The following is a 16,206-nucleotide window of genomic DNA, read 5'->3' as shown; positions in this document are numbered from 1 at the left end:
GGGTGCTCTTACCAACTGAGCCATCTCACCAGCCCCTGTGTTGTGTTTTCAAGACAGGGTTGCTCTGTGTAGTCCTGGCTGTCCTAGAACACTCTCTGTAGACCAGGCTGGCCTTGTGCTCAAAGAGCCACGTGCCTCTGTCTCCTGGGTGCTGGGATCAAAAGTGTATGCCACCACTGCCCCAGCCAGAAGAGGTCTTAATGCCTACCTGTGAAATATTCTTATATCATATTTGTCATGCATTTCCACAGAAGTGCAGACACAAAATAATTTGTTTATTTACTAGGGGACAAGATGAGAGAGATGTATATGTGCCGGTCACATATGTGGAGGACAAAGGGCAACTTGTAAGACCTGATTCTCTGCTCCCACTATGGTACTGTTAGGAATCAAACTCAGGTTGTCAGGTTTAGTGGCAAGTACCTTCACCTGCTAATTTGGTTGTTCTTCAATAGCTCCCGCTTTTAGTTGATATCTGAGTAATTTTTTAAAAAAATAATGTTACTGAAATTATTTCAGTGTATGTGTGTGTATGTTCATGCAGAGGTCAAAGGTCAATTCTTGATTGAGACAGGGTCTCTCAATGGGGCCTGGAGCTTGCCAATTAGGCTAGACCAAGTGGTTAGTGAGCCCCAGGGAGCTCCTGTCCGGTTCTCTCTAGCACAGGGTTTCAAGTGTGCACCACTGTACTCAGGGTTTTAACATGGCTTCTGGAACTCAAACTCAGGTCTACATGCTTGCAGAATAAGCACATTAGCAACTGAGCCATCCCTCCAGCTCCATTTCTCTCTGATAAAACATATTAGGGGCAAGGGAAATGGCCCCACTGGTAAAACACTTGCCAGGTACACATGAGAACCTGAGTTTCGATCCCCAGTACTTATTTAAAAACCTAGGTGTGGCCGACCACATTTGTAACTCTAGAGGTGGTGGAGATAGGTGGCTCTGAAGCTCACTGGCTAGTTAGTGTAGCTAAATGGATGTGTTCCAGGGTGAGAGACCTTGTTTTAAAACCTTATAATGTGGAAATTGACTGAGAAAGACATTCAACACTGACCTCTGCTTTCCATATTCATGCACATATATGTGAATGTGTCCCCATACATACACACATACACACTGATAAGACACATACATATACTACTTAAAAATGTTTTTAAAATAAGCACACACTCTGAAATTTGGCTATATAGTAATGCTGTATTGTCTTAAAGCCTTTTTTACTTATTAAAAAAGAGAGAAAAAAATAAATGAGAAAAATTAAAGTCCAGATTCACTCGTAAACAGTGCCAAACCCTAACAAAATATTACCAGGCAAAATTCAACTGTGCTTTGGAGAACCAACTCAGGCTTGTTCCAGGAAGGAAAGAGTGACTTTTAAAAACAGGCCTGGGAATGCAGCCCAGTGGTAGTGTGCTTGCCTCATATGTGGGAGGCTCTGCATTTAATCCCTAGCATCATAAACACACAGGTAACTCCAAAGAACATAATTTACTATATCAATTAATGAGGAAAAGGAAAATCATACAATTATCTCAAAATAAAAAAAATCAGATAAAACTCTGCATCTGTTCATTACCAAAATAAAGCAGTCCTTGAAAACAGAAATGAAAAGGAAGCTGATTAACTTGGTTAAATCTATAAAAACAAATTCACCTCTCCTACATGACAGCTACTAGTATTCGCCGAGATTACTATAATACAAGAATGCCTGTTACAGGCCTTCTCCTCAGTACTGGGCAAGATTCCACTCATCAGAGTAAAACCTTCTGCTTCCCCAAAAGCACAATTAATTCTGAAAGTCTAAAAGATGGAAACTAAGTCACCATTATTTGTATATTATAAAATTATTTATAGAAAATTCTAAATAAATTGAATACAAATTGTTAGAAGCAATGAGCACGGTAAGAAAGGTAAATACACAGTGCACCAAAATGCACAAGCCAGTAATATTCCACGCACTCCAACCAACAGCTGAGAAACAGTTCAAAAAAGAGCCCACCGTCATGATAACACATTTCCTAAATTCACAGGAATTATACACTTAAAGCAGTAGGATTTTATGAAATACTAAATAGGTCTTGAGAATTTTGTAGGAACAAAGTCACTATTTGTAACTACAATAATATGTCAATTTCATAGGAGGCAATCTAGTCAGGTGTACACTCCAATCCCTATACTCAGAAGGCTAAGGCTAGCCTGGGCTAAGAAAGAGCTTACGGTCAGGTTGGACTACACAGTGAGATGCTGTCTCAGAAGACAAAAACAAAACACAGAAACCAATATAACACCCTTTCTAGCTCCAAACTATAAACTTTATTTATAGACATTTAAGTGAATGGGAAGAAGAGACCATGTTTGTGAAATAGAAAATTTAATATTGTAAAAATGTCAGTTCTCGGGACTGGAGAGATGGCTCAAAGGTTAAGAGCACTGACTGCTCTTCCGAAGGTCCTGAGTTCAAATCCCAGCAACCACATGGTGGCTCACAACCATCCATAATGAGACCTGATGCCCTCTTCTGGAGTGTCTGAAGACAGCTACAGTGTACTCACATATAATAATAAATAAATAAAAATCTAAAATAAATAAATAAATAAAAGTCAGTTCTCTCAAATTTGATCTTTGGGTTCAATAAATCAGTGAAAACCCCCCAAAATTTCATGAATCCAATAAGCTGATTCCAAAATTTGTAAGAAACTGGAAAAAATAAGACAGAGAAAACTTAAGACACTCCTGAAAAATATCACTATGTCTCTATGGTAACTGAGATAGGTGATTTTGGCAAAGGGATAGCCAATTTGGCCAAAGAACAGGATAAAGATCCCAGAAATCAGCCTGTGTACATTTGGAAATAAGGTTTTCCTTGTTTATGCAGTATTAGAGGTTGAACCCAGAGCCTGTGCATGAAATGTGAGCACTGGACTCTGGAAATTTTAATTTTGACGATAGCACAATTTATAGGCCATAAGGGAAATGATGTATTAGCTATTAGCTCCCTCCCCCCAAAACGGAATTTGGAAACAAGTTATTGTTCAAATGTAGAATGGTGTGTGTGTTTGTGTGTGTGTGCATGTGTGTGCTTTGACATCACACCATACAACAACAATCCACTTTATATGAACTGATAACATGTAGAAGAAATGGCTCACAACTTGAAGAGACATCAGTGTACTAAAGAGCGGTCACGAGCTGCTGCACAGGGCTGCCTTTTGTCATTTCATGCCCTTACATTGGAACAGATAAAATCCAGTAGATTTTCATTACCATGCCATGTGAATTTCTAAGTGTCCAGGTGTGTCACTGCCAGAGAAGACATGGTGGCCACAGTGAAGGAAAAGGACACAAAGACAGTGGCAGACAACTCCATTCCATGCCACTGTAATCGTTCTTTGAGCTACTCCTGTTTCTGGAGGCTGCCGTGGCATGTTGGCTTGAGGAGTGCAGAGCAGGACACAGAGATTTATGAAGTTAGAGTTCCCATCAGAAAGCGGCAATTCAGCACAGCCCATGCAGTGGATACTTACACTAGATGTGCAAGGTCAAGTGGTTTCTCTGGTTGCTCAGGAAAAACAGGATGTGGGGGTTCTCTGGAGGGTACACATCCCAAAGATTTACTAATTGCATGGCTCAGCTTCTTTGCAGGGGATTTCTGTGTCAAAGGAGAAAATAAGGAAATAAGACCTTTCAGAAGAGCTCAGTGACAGGAGTGTGGGAAATATCTTTTCAAGCACCAATCAGATTTCACCATGGTCAGTGTTACTGGGCCTTGCGGGAAGGAAGCAGCAGTGCTCTCAATCTCGATGCCTTCCTTCTGTGCTTCTTCATTCCTATAGTTCCTCCCTTCCTTCTACCATAGAGTTGTAACATCAAGTCGTGGGGGTAAAGAGACATGTTCAACTTCCTCTGGACATCTCTACATACTGGGAAGTTCCCTTTCATAGACTTCTGGGTCATTTCTGGTAAGGTATTAGGTGATTCCCTAGTGGAATTGGTTTGGTGGGTATAATACAAAAGGCTACAACAATGCAGAGAGCACACAGATTGTATATGCTGGTAAATCAACTGCCTAAGCTAAATGCCAGAATATTCCCAATGCAGACCAGGCACTGTGGTGCAAGCCTGGGTGGCATACGTCCCTGCCTTGAAACAAGGAGAAAAAAGTGAGGAAGAACATATAGCATTACTGGTCTATCTGTCAAATGGATTTAAAGAAATGTAAGCCCATATACAAGCAGCCAGCATTAGACATGTCAGCATAAATGATGACATACTACAAGGTTAAAAAAAAAGTTGGAGTTCTAATAATTTACCTGGAAAGCAGAAACACCAGTTCTCAAGGAAGGCTGTTCACAAAAATTGTAAGCAAGTATTTTATTACATTTAAAGACTGTCCACATGCTGAGTAAAGTCCACGGTTACACTGACCAGAGCCCTCTATACTACAGCTCCACTCAGCCTGCCTCCTGCATCTTTTTAAAAAGATTTATTTATTATTATATGTAAGTACACTGTAGATGTCTTCAGACACAGCAGAAGAGGGCATCAGATCTCATTATAAATGGCTGTGAGCCACCATGTGGCTGCTGGGATTTGAACTCAGGACCTTCAGAAGGTCAGGAACTTCAGAAGTGCTCTTAACCACTGAGCCATCTCTCCAGCCCCCTGCATTTTTTTTTTTTGAAGATGTCAAGTAAACCCCAGAGTTTCATGCTCCTGAGTTACACCCACCTCTGAAAATCCCCGAGATACTCTTTATAAATACTGTATCACTGTATGCTATCCATCCAAATGCCTTTAAGTAACAGTGCTGTATGAGATTTTGGCAGGATATTAATGAAAAAATAAGTTTGAATATTTAAGTCTGCCATCTATATGATTTATTATGAAATGCAACACTCTGGACAGAAAGCATAATTTGTGTGCAGCCACGTGTCTCATCAATACTGCATCCCCAACTTATTATGTATTAGGCAGTACCCACTATGGAGCTCAGACTAGCCTGCAATTTGCAATCTTGCTGCCTCAGCCTCAAATGTTGGGCTTATATTCATCACCATTAAACTTTTATACTCTGCTTGCTGTAGTATTTTAACAACACATAAACACAAACCTGCTTTCCATTGAGACCATACAGGCAAAGTCAAATTACATATAGCAAACCCCAGCAGGAATTCTTGCCCCCAACTGTTCTCTACTTCTTTCCCTTTGCCCAACAAGTAGCTATGAAGTGACACAGACTCTCCCCTGTAATCCAAAACAAGACCCTCTCACTAAGTGACTCTCACAGGCTGACAAGCTAAAGAAGCCAGGTGGTGGTGCACGCCTTTAATCCTAGCCCTCGGGGGTAGTGTTAAGGCAGGTAGATCTCTGAGTTTGAGCTCAGCCTGGTCTACAGAGCAAGCTCCAGGATAGCTGGGGCTACACAGAGACGCCTGTCTTGAGGGAAAAGCAGTAAAAAAAATGCTGCCATGTTCCACATGAGCACATCTATTCCCAGCCTGCATCTCTCTCATGTCCCACCTCCAAGGAGCACAGTGATGCATACCATGTCCCGTAAGCCTAGAGACCTGAGTATAAGCCTTTTTGCAGGCCTATCCCTTCCCACTGTGAAGATCTTCTCAGTGCTCCATTGGTCAGTGATGCCTCTCCACTACCCATGGCCCTGTGTGTATGTCCACCATCACTCACCAGGTTGCAGGATTGAGTTCCTTTTTCATCTTTGTTAGACTCTTGCTTATGAAGGGACCAGCTAGATCTTATTCACCTTTGCATTTACAGAGCCTATTCTTAGGACAGAACATGTTACTTGAACATAATTTTTTAGCTTTATTTTCAGGTGTGTGTGTGTGTGTGTGTGTGTGTATTACAAGTAGAAAACAACCAATGGAAATAATAAAAAAAAAAAAGCCAGTAACTTAATTCACCTTTACAACTAATCTCTGTAATTTCTTGATTTGTTGCTATACCAAAGAACTGCCTGGGCCATTAATTCATGTAGTCTAGATGAAACAGATTTACTTTACCTCCATACTGAACACTAAAGCCATGAAATCAAAGGCTTAATAAACATTAAGTACATGATTATTGAAATAAGTGCCTGCATTTGTATTCCTTAATAATCTTAGCAGTGTTCTGTGGTATTCTTAAAAATATTGCAGCTGGGCAGTGGTAGTGCATGCCTTTAATCCCAGCACTAAGGAGGCAGAGACAGGCAGATTTCTGAGTTCGAGGCTAGCCTGGTCTACAGAGTGAGTTCCAAGACAGCCAGGGCTACACAGAGAAACCCTGTCTCAAAAAACAAAACAAATATTGCTTTGAGTCAAGGGTTAAGAAGTATATCCAAAGGGTCCCTGATATTGTGGCCTCTTGTGAGGCTACGCCAGTGCCTGGTAAACACCGAAATGGATGATCACAGCCAGCTACTGGATGGAACACAGGGTCCCCAATGCAGGAACTAGAGAAAGTACCCAAGTACCTGAAGGGGGCTGCAACCCTGTAGGTGGAACAACAACAGGAACTAACTAGTACCCCCTGGGTTTGTGTTTCTAGCTGCATTTGTAGCAGAAGATGACCTAATCGGCCAACAGTGGGAATAGAGGCTCCTTGGTCTCCCAAACTCCATATGACCTAGCACAAGGCAAGGCCTGGGCCAAGTAGTGGGAGTGGGTGGGTAGGGGAACAGAGGTGGGGGGAGGGGTATGGGAATCTTTCGGGATAGCATTTGAAATGTAAATAAAGAAAATAATAAAAAAAAAAAAAAAAAAAAAAAAAAAAAAAAAAAAAAAAAAAAAAAAAAAAAAAAAAAAAAAAAAAAAAAAGTATATCCAATTTTGCACAGGCCAGATAAAGTGCTTGCCACCACACCTGAAGTCCTATGTTGGATACACAGGGGGCAGATGGTAGAAGAAGAGACTGACTCCCCTAGTTGTTCTTTGACTTCCACATCCATACCACAAACTCTGCATCCCTCACACAAGTAAATAAATAAATGCTAATAATAAAAAAGATAGCATCCAGTTTTAAACCTCAAAAACAGGCATAGGACTAGGGCCATAGCTTAGTCTGCAGAATCTTTGTCCATCACGCACAAAGCCCTGGGTTTGACCCCAGTACCATATAAACTATAGTGGTATTTATGTAATCCCAGCACTCAGAAGGTATAAGTAAGAGGATCAGAAGTTTAAGGTCATTCTTGGTTACATATCAAGTTCAAGAGGGCATAGAGTGTGTAATGTACTTTGAAAAGCCATAAAGCTATAAAAGTTATCATATCCATCTATCAAGTATCCTTACCGAGAAACAACACGACAGTCACTTTAAAGGTTTATGTAGGTCCTCCCTTGTCCCACTCACACCAAACCTCCTTTTGTCCTGGTAGGCACTCATAGATTTTGTATTAATGATTTCCTTAGCTTTATTTTTTTCCACAATTGTGTACAATGATACATTGTTCAGCAATGTTTAAAACCTACAGGGGTTAAATATGTATGTATACACATTCAGCAGCTTGCTTCTTTCACGATAATTGTGAAAATTTATCTGTTGCAATTCACACATTTTTTTCACCATCCCTGCAGAGTTTGTTATAATTTAGATATTCACGCCACTGCTGACAAACACTTGGTTTGTTTCCATGTGGTCCTATCATTCACAATCTTGCTACTAAGTTTTCTATCTCATGATGCTTGGTGGCCATATTTAAGAATTTCATAAGATCGGGGCTACTGGCTTGCATGGCTGTGTACATTTCAATTTGGTAACTACTGCCAACTCATTTGCTCTACAAATTGATTACGCTAATTTCCAATCAGCTGTGTGGAAGAGTGCCCAAACCTCCACGCTCTCGCCAACCCTTGTCACTGCCAGACATGTCAACATTTGCTAGCCCTGTAGGTAATGAATGATGCTGTGATTTCAACTTGCGATTTCCTCAGAACTAAAATGCCTAGGTATCTTTTTCTTTATTTGTAGGATATTCATGCTTCTCTGAAATATCTGTTCCCACTGTCTTGAGCATTTATAAGAAGCCAGTTTAGGAAGCTAGAAACTGGAGATTATTTTCTCTTATTGGTTTGCTTTCTTTCCCAGCCTACACCCCATCTCTCCTGACAAGATAGCATGTAGCCCAGGCTATTCTCAAACTCATTACATAGTTGAGGATGGCTCTGAACATGAGTTCCTGCTGCCTTCCCTAGTCTAGACGTATGCTACCTGGCCTGGCTCTCATACTGGCTTACAGCAATTCTATTTTTGTATTTTAAATATAAGAAAGTTATATTGTATAATTTCCCCTTTAGGTTTCTCACTGTATTATAAATTTGATGAATAGCTATCTTTAAATATTGGCCATCCCAATTTAGTATTCTAATATCTTCCTATTTTGTACCTTTTATATGTTAAAATTTCCCTCTCAGACCACAAAAGTATCTCCACTTGTTGTTTTATGAAGTCTTGTGATTCAGAGCTGGCGAGAGAGCCCAGCAGGAGCAATACAGATGTAGTATGACAATGTGAATCTGATCTCAGGACTTGAATAAAACTGGAAGGAGAGAACCACCTCCCAGCTGTAAAGAGTTCTTGTTACCTATTTCTAGCCATTTTTTAAAATAAAGTTTTGTGCCCAGCAACCCTGGAATTTAAATGTGGTAAAAGGATGTAACACAAAATTTACCACAGTATTATTTATTTATTTATTATTTATTTGTGTGTGTGCGTGTGTACATTTGCACAGGTCACTGCAGAGTCCAGCAGAGGGCAATGGAGCTTTCTGGAGCTGGAGTTACAGGCAGTTGTGAGATGCCCAACATGAATGCTGGGAACTGAACTCAGGTCCAACGCAGCAACATGTGCTCTTAACCACTGAACCACACTACCAGTACCTCCTGTTCATTTTTCAATTACATATTTGAGGAGCTACTTCTATGAGACAGGCTACTTGTATGTGTTTTCCAGCATTCCATAAAGTGCTTCTTCACATTATTATTCAAAGCTTGATTATTTAATTTACCCGTGATGTACACCAGTTCATATATTTTTAGCTTTCTTACCCCAATGCTTTCTTTATTATAATGATTTATCCAGAAAACGTCTCCAGTTTTCTGCACTGTCAGCACCAATGTTTTTGTTTCTTTCTATTGCAAACACCTTCTATTTCCCTTGTTTCCTGTTTAGGATGCTGTGAGTTAGTAAACTGCTGTACCGTAAGATTTTTCTCACAGTTGCATGCATGCTTAAATTTTCAATGTATTTTGTAAAATTTTCATCTAAGTTTTTTGAGCTGATTATATGGATTCTATCCATCTTACCATAAGGCTATGTTACATTATAATACTAAGTCCTTAATTACTAGAATAGAAAAACAAGTGTGGTCATGATGCATCTTTTGTGAGCCCTTGCCCGTCCCTTCCCCACTGTTTTGGCTGGGTCTCATTACGGAATGTGTGAAAGCGGCTGTCATGCTCATTTTTCGTTCTTTTTGGGTGATGATGATTTTCTAACTTGTTGGTATAATTAAAGCCTAAAAAATAAAGTAGAAACACTTACTAGTTTTTCTAGAATTTTTCTATTATGCTGGCATTTTTATTTTATTTGAACGTTTACTCATGCAAAGCCATTCAGGCCCGACTGTTACCTTTCTGGAAAAATATAGTTACTAACTCAGTTTCCTTAGTGCCCCGCCCCACTCAGTCTCCTTTCCCGCTTTGAGACAGGCTTTGAGATTTGGGGTAGCTGGCCTCAAACTCTCAGTACCCGTGCTTCAGTTTTCCCAACTATTTGGGTTTTCCTCTCCATCTGGAATCAGTTTTGGCGAGTTTTAGGAATTTGTTCAAGTCACCGAAGCTTTCAACACCCAAATGCATGAAGCTTTTTTTTTTTTATTGTTACTGATTTCTCAGCAAATATAATCTATGCCATATGAATTCTCTTTTCAGGCTTCTTTTATGTGTCTGTGAAAGATAAAATCAGTAATGGATACATTCAAATTTATAATTTAATTTTAGTGTGTGTGTATATACACATGTGTAAATGTGGGAGAGCATGTACATATATGTGTGCATGTGCACATGCACCTGTATACATACACACATGTATGAAGGCTAAAGGATAATCTCTCAGGAACTACACCTCCTTTGAGACAAGGCCTGGCTTTCATCAGTTAGGCTAGAGTGCCTGGCTCTAGTGTCTCAGCAATGTCCCCAGCATTGGGATGGCGAGCATGTTCCACTATACCCTGGGGACTGAACGGAAGCCCTTGTGCTTGCAAACCATGCACTGTTCCAAGTGAGCCCTCCAGCCAACCCTTAGGACTGGGTTTTCTACATTCTTCATTTTTATCTAATGAGCCTAACTGTTGTTGTTGTTGTGTGTTAAGGCTCATGCTTATGTACTCCTCAGTTTTTACTGTGTCTTAATTAATTTATTACATACATTTTTTATATGTTTTATATCAGAGGACAATTTCCAGGACTTCATTCTCCCCTTCCACCATGTGAGTTGATGAATACAACTTTGGTGATTGGTCATGATATCAGGTGCCTTTATTTACCCACTGAGCCACCTCATGGGCCCATTGATTTTAATTTTTAAATCTTTTTTGTTTGGTTTTCTTTTATCTTTTTTTACATTGTAGCTGTCTTCAGATGCGCCAGAAGAGGGTGTCAGATCTCATTACAGGTAGTTGTGAGCCACCATGTGGCTGCTGGGATTTGAACTCAGGACCTTCAGAAGAACAGTCAGTGCTCTTAGCCGCTGAGCTATCTCGCCAGCCCGGCTTTGTTTTCTTGAGACAGGACTTCTCTGTGTAGCTTTGGCTGTCCTAGAATTTGCTCTGTAGACCAGGCTGGTTTCTAACTCACAGAATTCTGTCTGCGTCTGTCAAGTGCTGGGATTAAAGGCACATGTCAACACTGCCCAGCTAACATTTAAATCTTACAGTTAGTTTATTACTAGGTGCTATCAGTGTAGAATTAGTCATCTTTTTATCTTTGGTAAGTCATATCTCTGGTAAGAACTCTTTAAAATTGTGATTAAAACATATATCATATAAAATCTACCATTCTAACTTTTCTTATAAAGATTTTGCCTCAAAATCCTGAGATTAATATGATTTTACTAAATGTCTGTTAATTACTACTTTGCTTGCTATGTTTTTTTTAACCCTTAATATTCTAGTTTTCTAAGTCTATTTTTTTTTGACCATCTCAGAAACTGCATGGGACCATAATTATTTTAGGTTCTGGTTTATTTTTCTCAATTTTTTTCTATCTTCCATTTTGGCAATTTTACTATTTGAATCAATTCTCTTAGTGGATGTCTTTTACTTTTACTCACATATATATACACACATATATATGTATATATATATATACACACATATATATGTATATATATACATATATACACATACATACATATACTTATATATACACTTATGTGTAATATGTATTTTATATATGTGTATATATTGGGGATGGGGGAACAATGAATGAGAGCCTTATCTTATACCAGGGACTCTATTGGTGCTTTGTACAGAAAGACTCATTTGGGCCTGGTCCAGTCTTGTGAATTAGGTGTTCAGTCTAAACTTTAATAGGTAAAAAAATTTTAAATGCTGTACAGAAAAGAAAGCCCACAGAACCAGGTAAGCCTTATACTTTACCAGCAATAACCCAGCTCAACAGTGATGTTGCTAAGAGAAAGAATATGCAGAGTAAGAGGAGCAGCCCAGAACTATGTGGCATTCTTCAGACAGCTGGAGAGAAAGACACCACCCATGGCCCAGTGTGAGACATCCATGTATCGCAGTTGAGACACAGTCTCCAGCTGAGGGGCAGATGTCAATGTGGGGGGTGGGAGGTAACCTGTACCCTAGCTGTTGCTCTGGGCATTCTTGCACCAGAGCTGGGACTTGTTTCCTCTGGCAGCTGTGGACCAGGATCCAAGATGCTGATTCTTTTCTGTTGTTGTTGTTCTGAGCTCATGTCATCGTATTTTCAATGAGCCCGAAGCTAATTCCGCACCCAGCACTCTTCCAGCCAGGGTTCCTGACAACAGGCCCTGACACCTGGGAGCATGACAGCCTACCAGAAAAAGCTCAAGATTGGTGCCTTAGAGGCTCTTCCTGTCATTTCACTTCTAATTACCCCCTTTGGAACATATTCCTGAGCTCCCGGCCATACCATCTGAAAGGACTCAAGCAGAAAAGGAGCATGCAGTAGAGGGCCCTTGGTCCAAAGCCCATTAAACCTTCCAGTAAGTATGGAATCTTCTGTATTTTAACATGAACACTTTATTCGGTAACTTAAAATGCTTTCAACCGAATCATGTCTCAACCAGTTTCATGTAACAGCTGTTTTAGCTGCATCTTATTCAAGTCCAGGAAAGTCAGTTACTGCTAACCAGCCACCATTATCATCATTGTTATTACTACAAATACTACTGTTCGTGGGCTTAAACTTGCCCATGCTTACCAATTCCATTAAATGCACCATGTCCCAAGTCATCCCTCATGTTAATTTACTTTTCTTCAAAGTATTATCCTTTCTTTGCTCCAATAGTAATGGACTTTATAAACAACTTTATTTTATCTAACAGTATTTTTCTTTGCCCTAAATAGATTAGCCAGGCAAAGAATTCAACGATAATTCATTCACTCTTCACTCTAAGTTCCTCCTTTGTCTTTTACCATTTCCCATCTTTTGTCTGTGTCTCCTCCAGGTTGATTTTTCATTCTCTAATTTTCACTCTGGCAGCCTCTAACTTGCTGTTTCATTGGCCTTCACTGAGCTTATCTTAATGTTTTTCATTTCCAGGAATCCTACTTGGGCTCTTTTCCTATATTCTCGTTTCTTTGTGAGCCGAAAGCAAGATGGGGTAGCTTACACCAGTGATCTCAGAGTGCGGGAGGGTCAATTAGGATCAGAGGAAAAGGTTTGAGGCCAGCTATCTGAAACACAACCAATGTACTCCTTCTAGCAAACTAAACAATTATTTTTATATTCCGAAGCTTACTTCTTCAGCATTTTAAACATACCATCTTTTAAGTTCTTGATCCGTTTACTTTTTTTGTGTGTTTTATTGCTGTTTCTTCTTCATGAGTTGCTTTAAGAGTGGGTTTTCCCTTTAGCAGGGACTATGCTGTCCGGAAGCTTCTTTGGACCTGAGCTGTCAGTCAACACTGCCACAAAGAGATTTTTGGGGGGAGGAGGTTATGCTCAATAAGAACCTGACCCTTGAGTGGAGCTATGCAACAGAATTTTAAAGGAAATGTGCTGTTTCTGTATTGTCCAGTATGGTGGCAACTGGATACTTGTGATGTTTTTATTGCATGTGAGAAACTCATTTTAAATTTAAATTTTACCTTAAAGTCATGTGTCTAATAACTACCGTACTGGAATATTCAGCTAGAGATTCATTTCTCTTGATGTAATGCATGCATTACTTTATTAATTTATTTTTCTTTTTAAAGCAGAGTCTGACTATATAACCCTGGCCGGCCTGGAACATACAATGTACCCCAGGCTGACCTAGCTAGAACTCACAAAGATGCATCGCTAGAATTTAAGGCATGATGATATAACCTGCTGGTGGAAAGTGACACTGGGCGCTTCAGCTTTGCAAACATTAACAGCTTCAAGTGTTCAACGTTCCAAATTCTGGGGAACAGATTGTCTTTTTCTAGTTCCCATTTCTTAAGAAGTGTGCACTTCTAAATCCTCTTGCAAGCGATTGCTGAGGTACCAGGTCCAGTTCCCAGCACCCATGTAGAGGTTTAGATAGGCGCGCGTGCGCGCGCGTACACACACACACATACACACACACACACACACACAAAGAATAAAGGAATAAATCTTTCATAGTTCTTTGTCTTTCAGTCACCTCAGTGAAGTCTTGGCCAATACCAGCCCCTGAGCATTGGGCACACAGCTCCAGAGGTCCCAGAAGGAAGGACCTCCTCTAGGGAATGCATGTTCCTGCTTTCTGCAGCTTCTTGATGAACATATACCTTTTTCACTGAAGGATGTCAAAGTGATTCTGGGTCTAAAATACTCTTTGTTTTTAATCATGAAGGAAATCATTACTAACATAATAATGTTTTACTATTTTGATGGTCTGAGTCCAGATGAATGAAAATATCAAAGTGTCTTTGGATAACCATCTAGGCATTGAGTCTATTTAATCTTCTTAATATCATCTTTAGCCACTTTCTGAACCTCTTATTACATGGAACTTCTTCCTACCTGCTCCTACAGGTCTTAGGTTTTCTCTATTACCCTATGTATCACATTTGCACTCATTCTCCCCTCCAGAGCTCAGCTCCCATGTCTACACTTCTGTGAACACTGTTCATTAGCCTACCACTGAATTTCTTGCCCCTTTTCTTTTTTCCCACTACCATTATTATTGTTGGGGAATGGTTTGGGAGTAAGGCAGTCAGTCTTTCTGTGTATCCCTGGCTGTCCTGGAACTCACTATATAGTCCAGACAGGCCCCTAACTCAGGGAGATCCACCTGCCTCTACCTACCAAGTGCTGGGATTAAAAGTGTACACAGCTATACCTGGCCCTGAGTTTCTTCTTTTGATAGTCTTAAAGTATAATTTGGGGGCTATTGAGATGGCTTAGAGGATATTAGCATTGGCAGTTCTTCCAGAGGACCCAGGCTCAATTCCTACACCCATCTAATGGCTGACAATGTTTGTAACTCCAGCTCTAGTGGATCCAATGCCCTCTTCCAGCCTCCACTGACACCAGGTACACACATAATACACATCTACACACATAAAATAAAAAATAAAATCTTTAAAAGTTTCATTATTTTTAGTAGAAAATTATCTCCCAAAGGACTGAACTATACTGTCTATGGATGTAGCTTTGGGAGGTGGGGTGGGCAGTGGGTAGAGGAACTTTCACCCAAACTGGCCACCTGCGTTCAGTCCCTGGATCCCACAAAGTGGAAGAAAAGAGCTGACTCCTGGGAGTTGTACAGGCAGACAGAAAGACAGACAGACAGACACACATGATGCACATGCTCTTTCAAATGTAGTTTCCTTATTTGATGAATTCTGTTTCTGAAAGAAATCACACTACCCTCTCTGCATGGCTGTGCTCCTCCTAATGGGTGACTCTGACCTAACTGCTCGGCTGTGCAGCCAGAGCTGCCTGCTCAGCTTGTCCCACTCTGTTGCATGTCTGCCTTCTTGGAGCTGAAGCGGAGGAGCTATTCTCAGTGAGCGTGCAAGAGGTCCTTGTGGAAAAGCTCTGTGGTTTCCTAAACAAGGGCCTCCCTCCTCTGCTAGATTCTGCAAGCACTTGGAACACTGCCCTGCCTCTCCAGCCTACGCTCCTTTACTCACCACATCTGCTAGAGACACCTCCACCACTGAGCACAGTGCCAGAGTTGCTTGTCACTTGTCTGGAGCCCCTTGTACTCCCACTGCAACTGTGGCAAGGTGGAAAGTTTCCAGGCAGTGATCATGTGCTGTGGTGGCAGCAGCGGCGGCAGCAGTGGCAGCGACAGCAGTGGCAGCGACAGCACTTCCCTGCCCTTGCTGTGGACCACGGTTTCCATCTGCATAGGGCACCATCTGCTTTGCATGGACATTCGGCAGTTAAGGTTTGCCTTGCTTTTTCTTTGTTAGTTTATTTGCAAATGACTTTTCAGATTCTAACATATCAGTTCTAAGTATCTGGAATAAGATGCAAAGGCGCCGGGTGTGGTGGCGCACACCTTTAATCCCAGCACTCAGGAGGCAGAGGCAGGCGGATTTCTGAGTTCGAGGCCAGCCTGGTCTACANGGTCTACAAAGTGAGTTCCAGGACAGCCAGGGCTACACAGAGAAACCCTGTCTCGGAAAAAAAAAAAAAAAAGATAAGATGCAAAGGCTATAAGGCATGTTCTCAGTCTACCAGCTTGAAATGGAATCCTTACTTAAAAATATACATTTCTTTTTTAGTTTGCTTTTAAAAAGTGAAAATTAGAATTGCTGAGCTCAAGTTTCACTCAACTAATAAAGCTATAATTTTTAACGACATAAGTATGAGAGAAATGTAATTCATGTAATTTATGTTAATCTTCCAAGATTTAAGAGTATTAACTCTCTGACAAGAAAATATGACTAAAGAATTAAGTATAATTGGTTCACATGCAGCTTCTAAAACATGTCTATACAAATTACAAAACCCCTTTATGTACAAAAGAAGC

The 16,206-nt window shown here is 40.4% G+C and overlaps 1 protein-coding gene across 9 annotated transcripts in view; it reads right to left on the bottom strand.

Annotated features, from left to right (window-relative positions):
* The window catches only part of Dtnb (dystrobrevin beta), a 130,328-nt gene that overhangs the window by 90,730 nt on the left and 23,392 nt on the right, over positions 1-16,206 (bottom strand). For all 9 annotated transcript variants that reach the window (XM_021201499.1, XM_021201498.1, XM_029540709.1 and 6 more), the window contains exon 3: positions 3,528-3,652. In XM_021201499.1, the coding sequence (XP_021057158.1) occupies positions 3,528-3,652 (125 nt within the window). The remainder of the gene's footprint in view (positions 1-3,527; positions 3,653-16,206) is intronic.

This window comes from Mus pahari, chromosome 7 (assembly GCF_900095145.1).
Source record: "Mus pahari chromosome 7, PAHARI_EIJ_v1.1, whole genome shotgun sequence".
NCBI classification, from domain to species: Eukaryota; Metazoa; Chordata; class Mammalia; order Rodentia; family Muridae; genus Mus; species Mus pahari.
The sequence above is the reverse complement of the archived record's forward strand: the minus strand, read 5'-3'. Positions and strand labels throughout refer to the sequence as shown.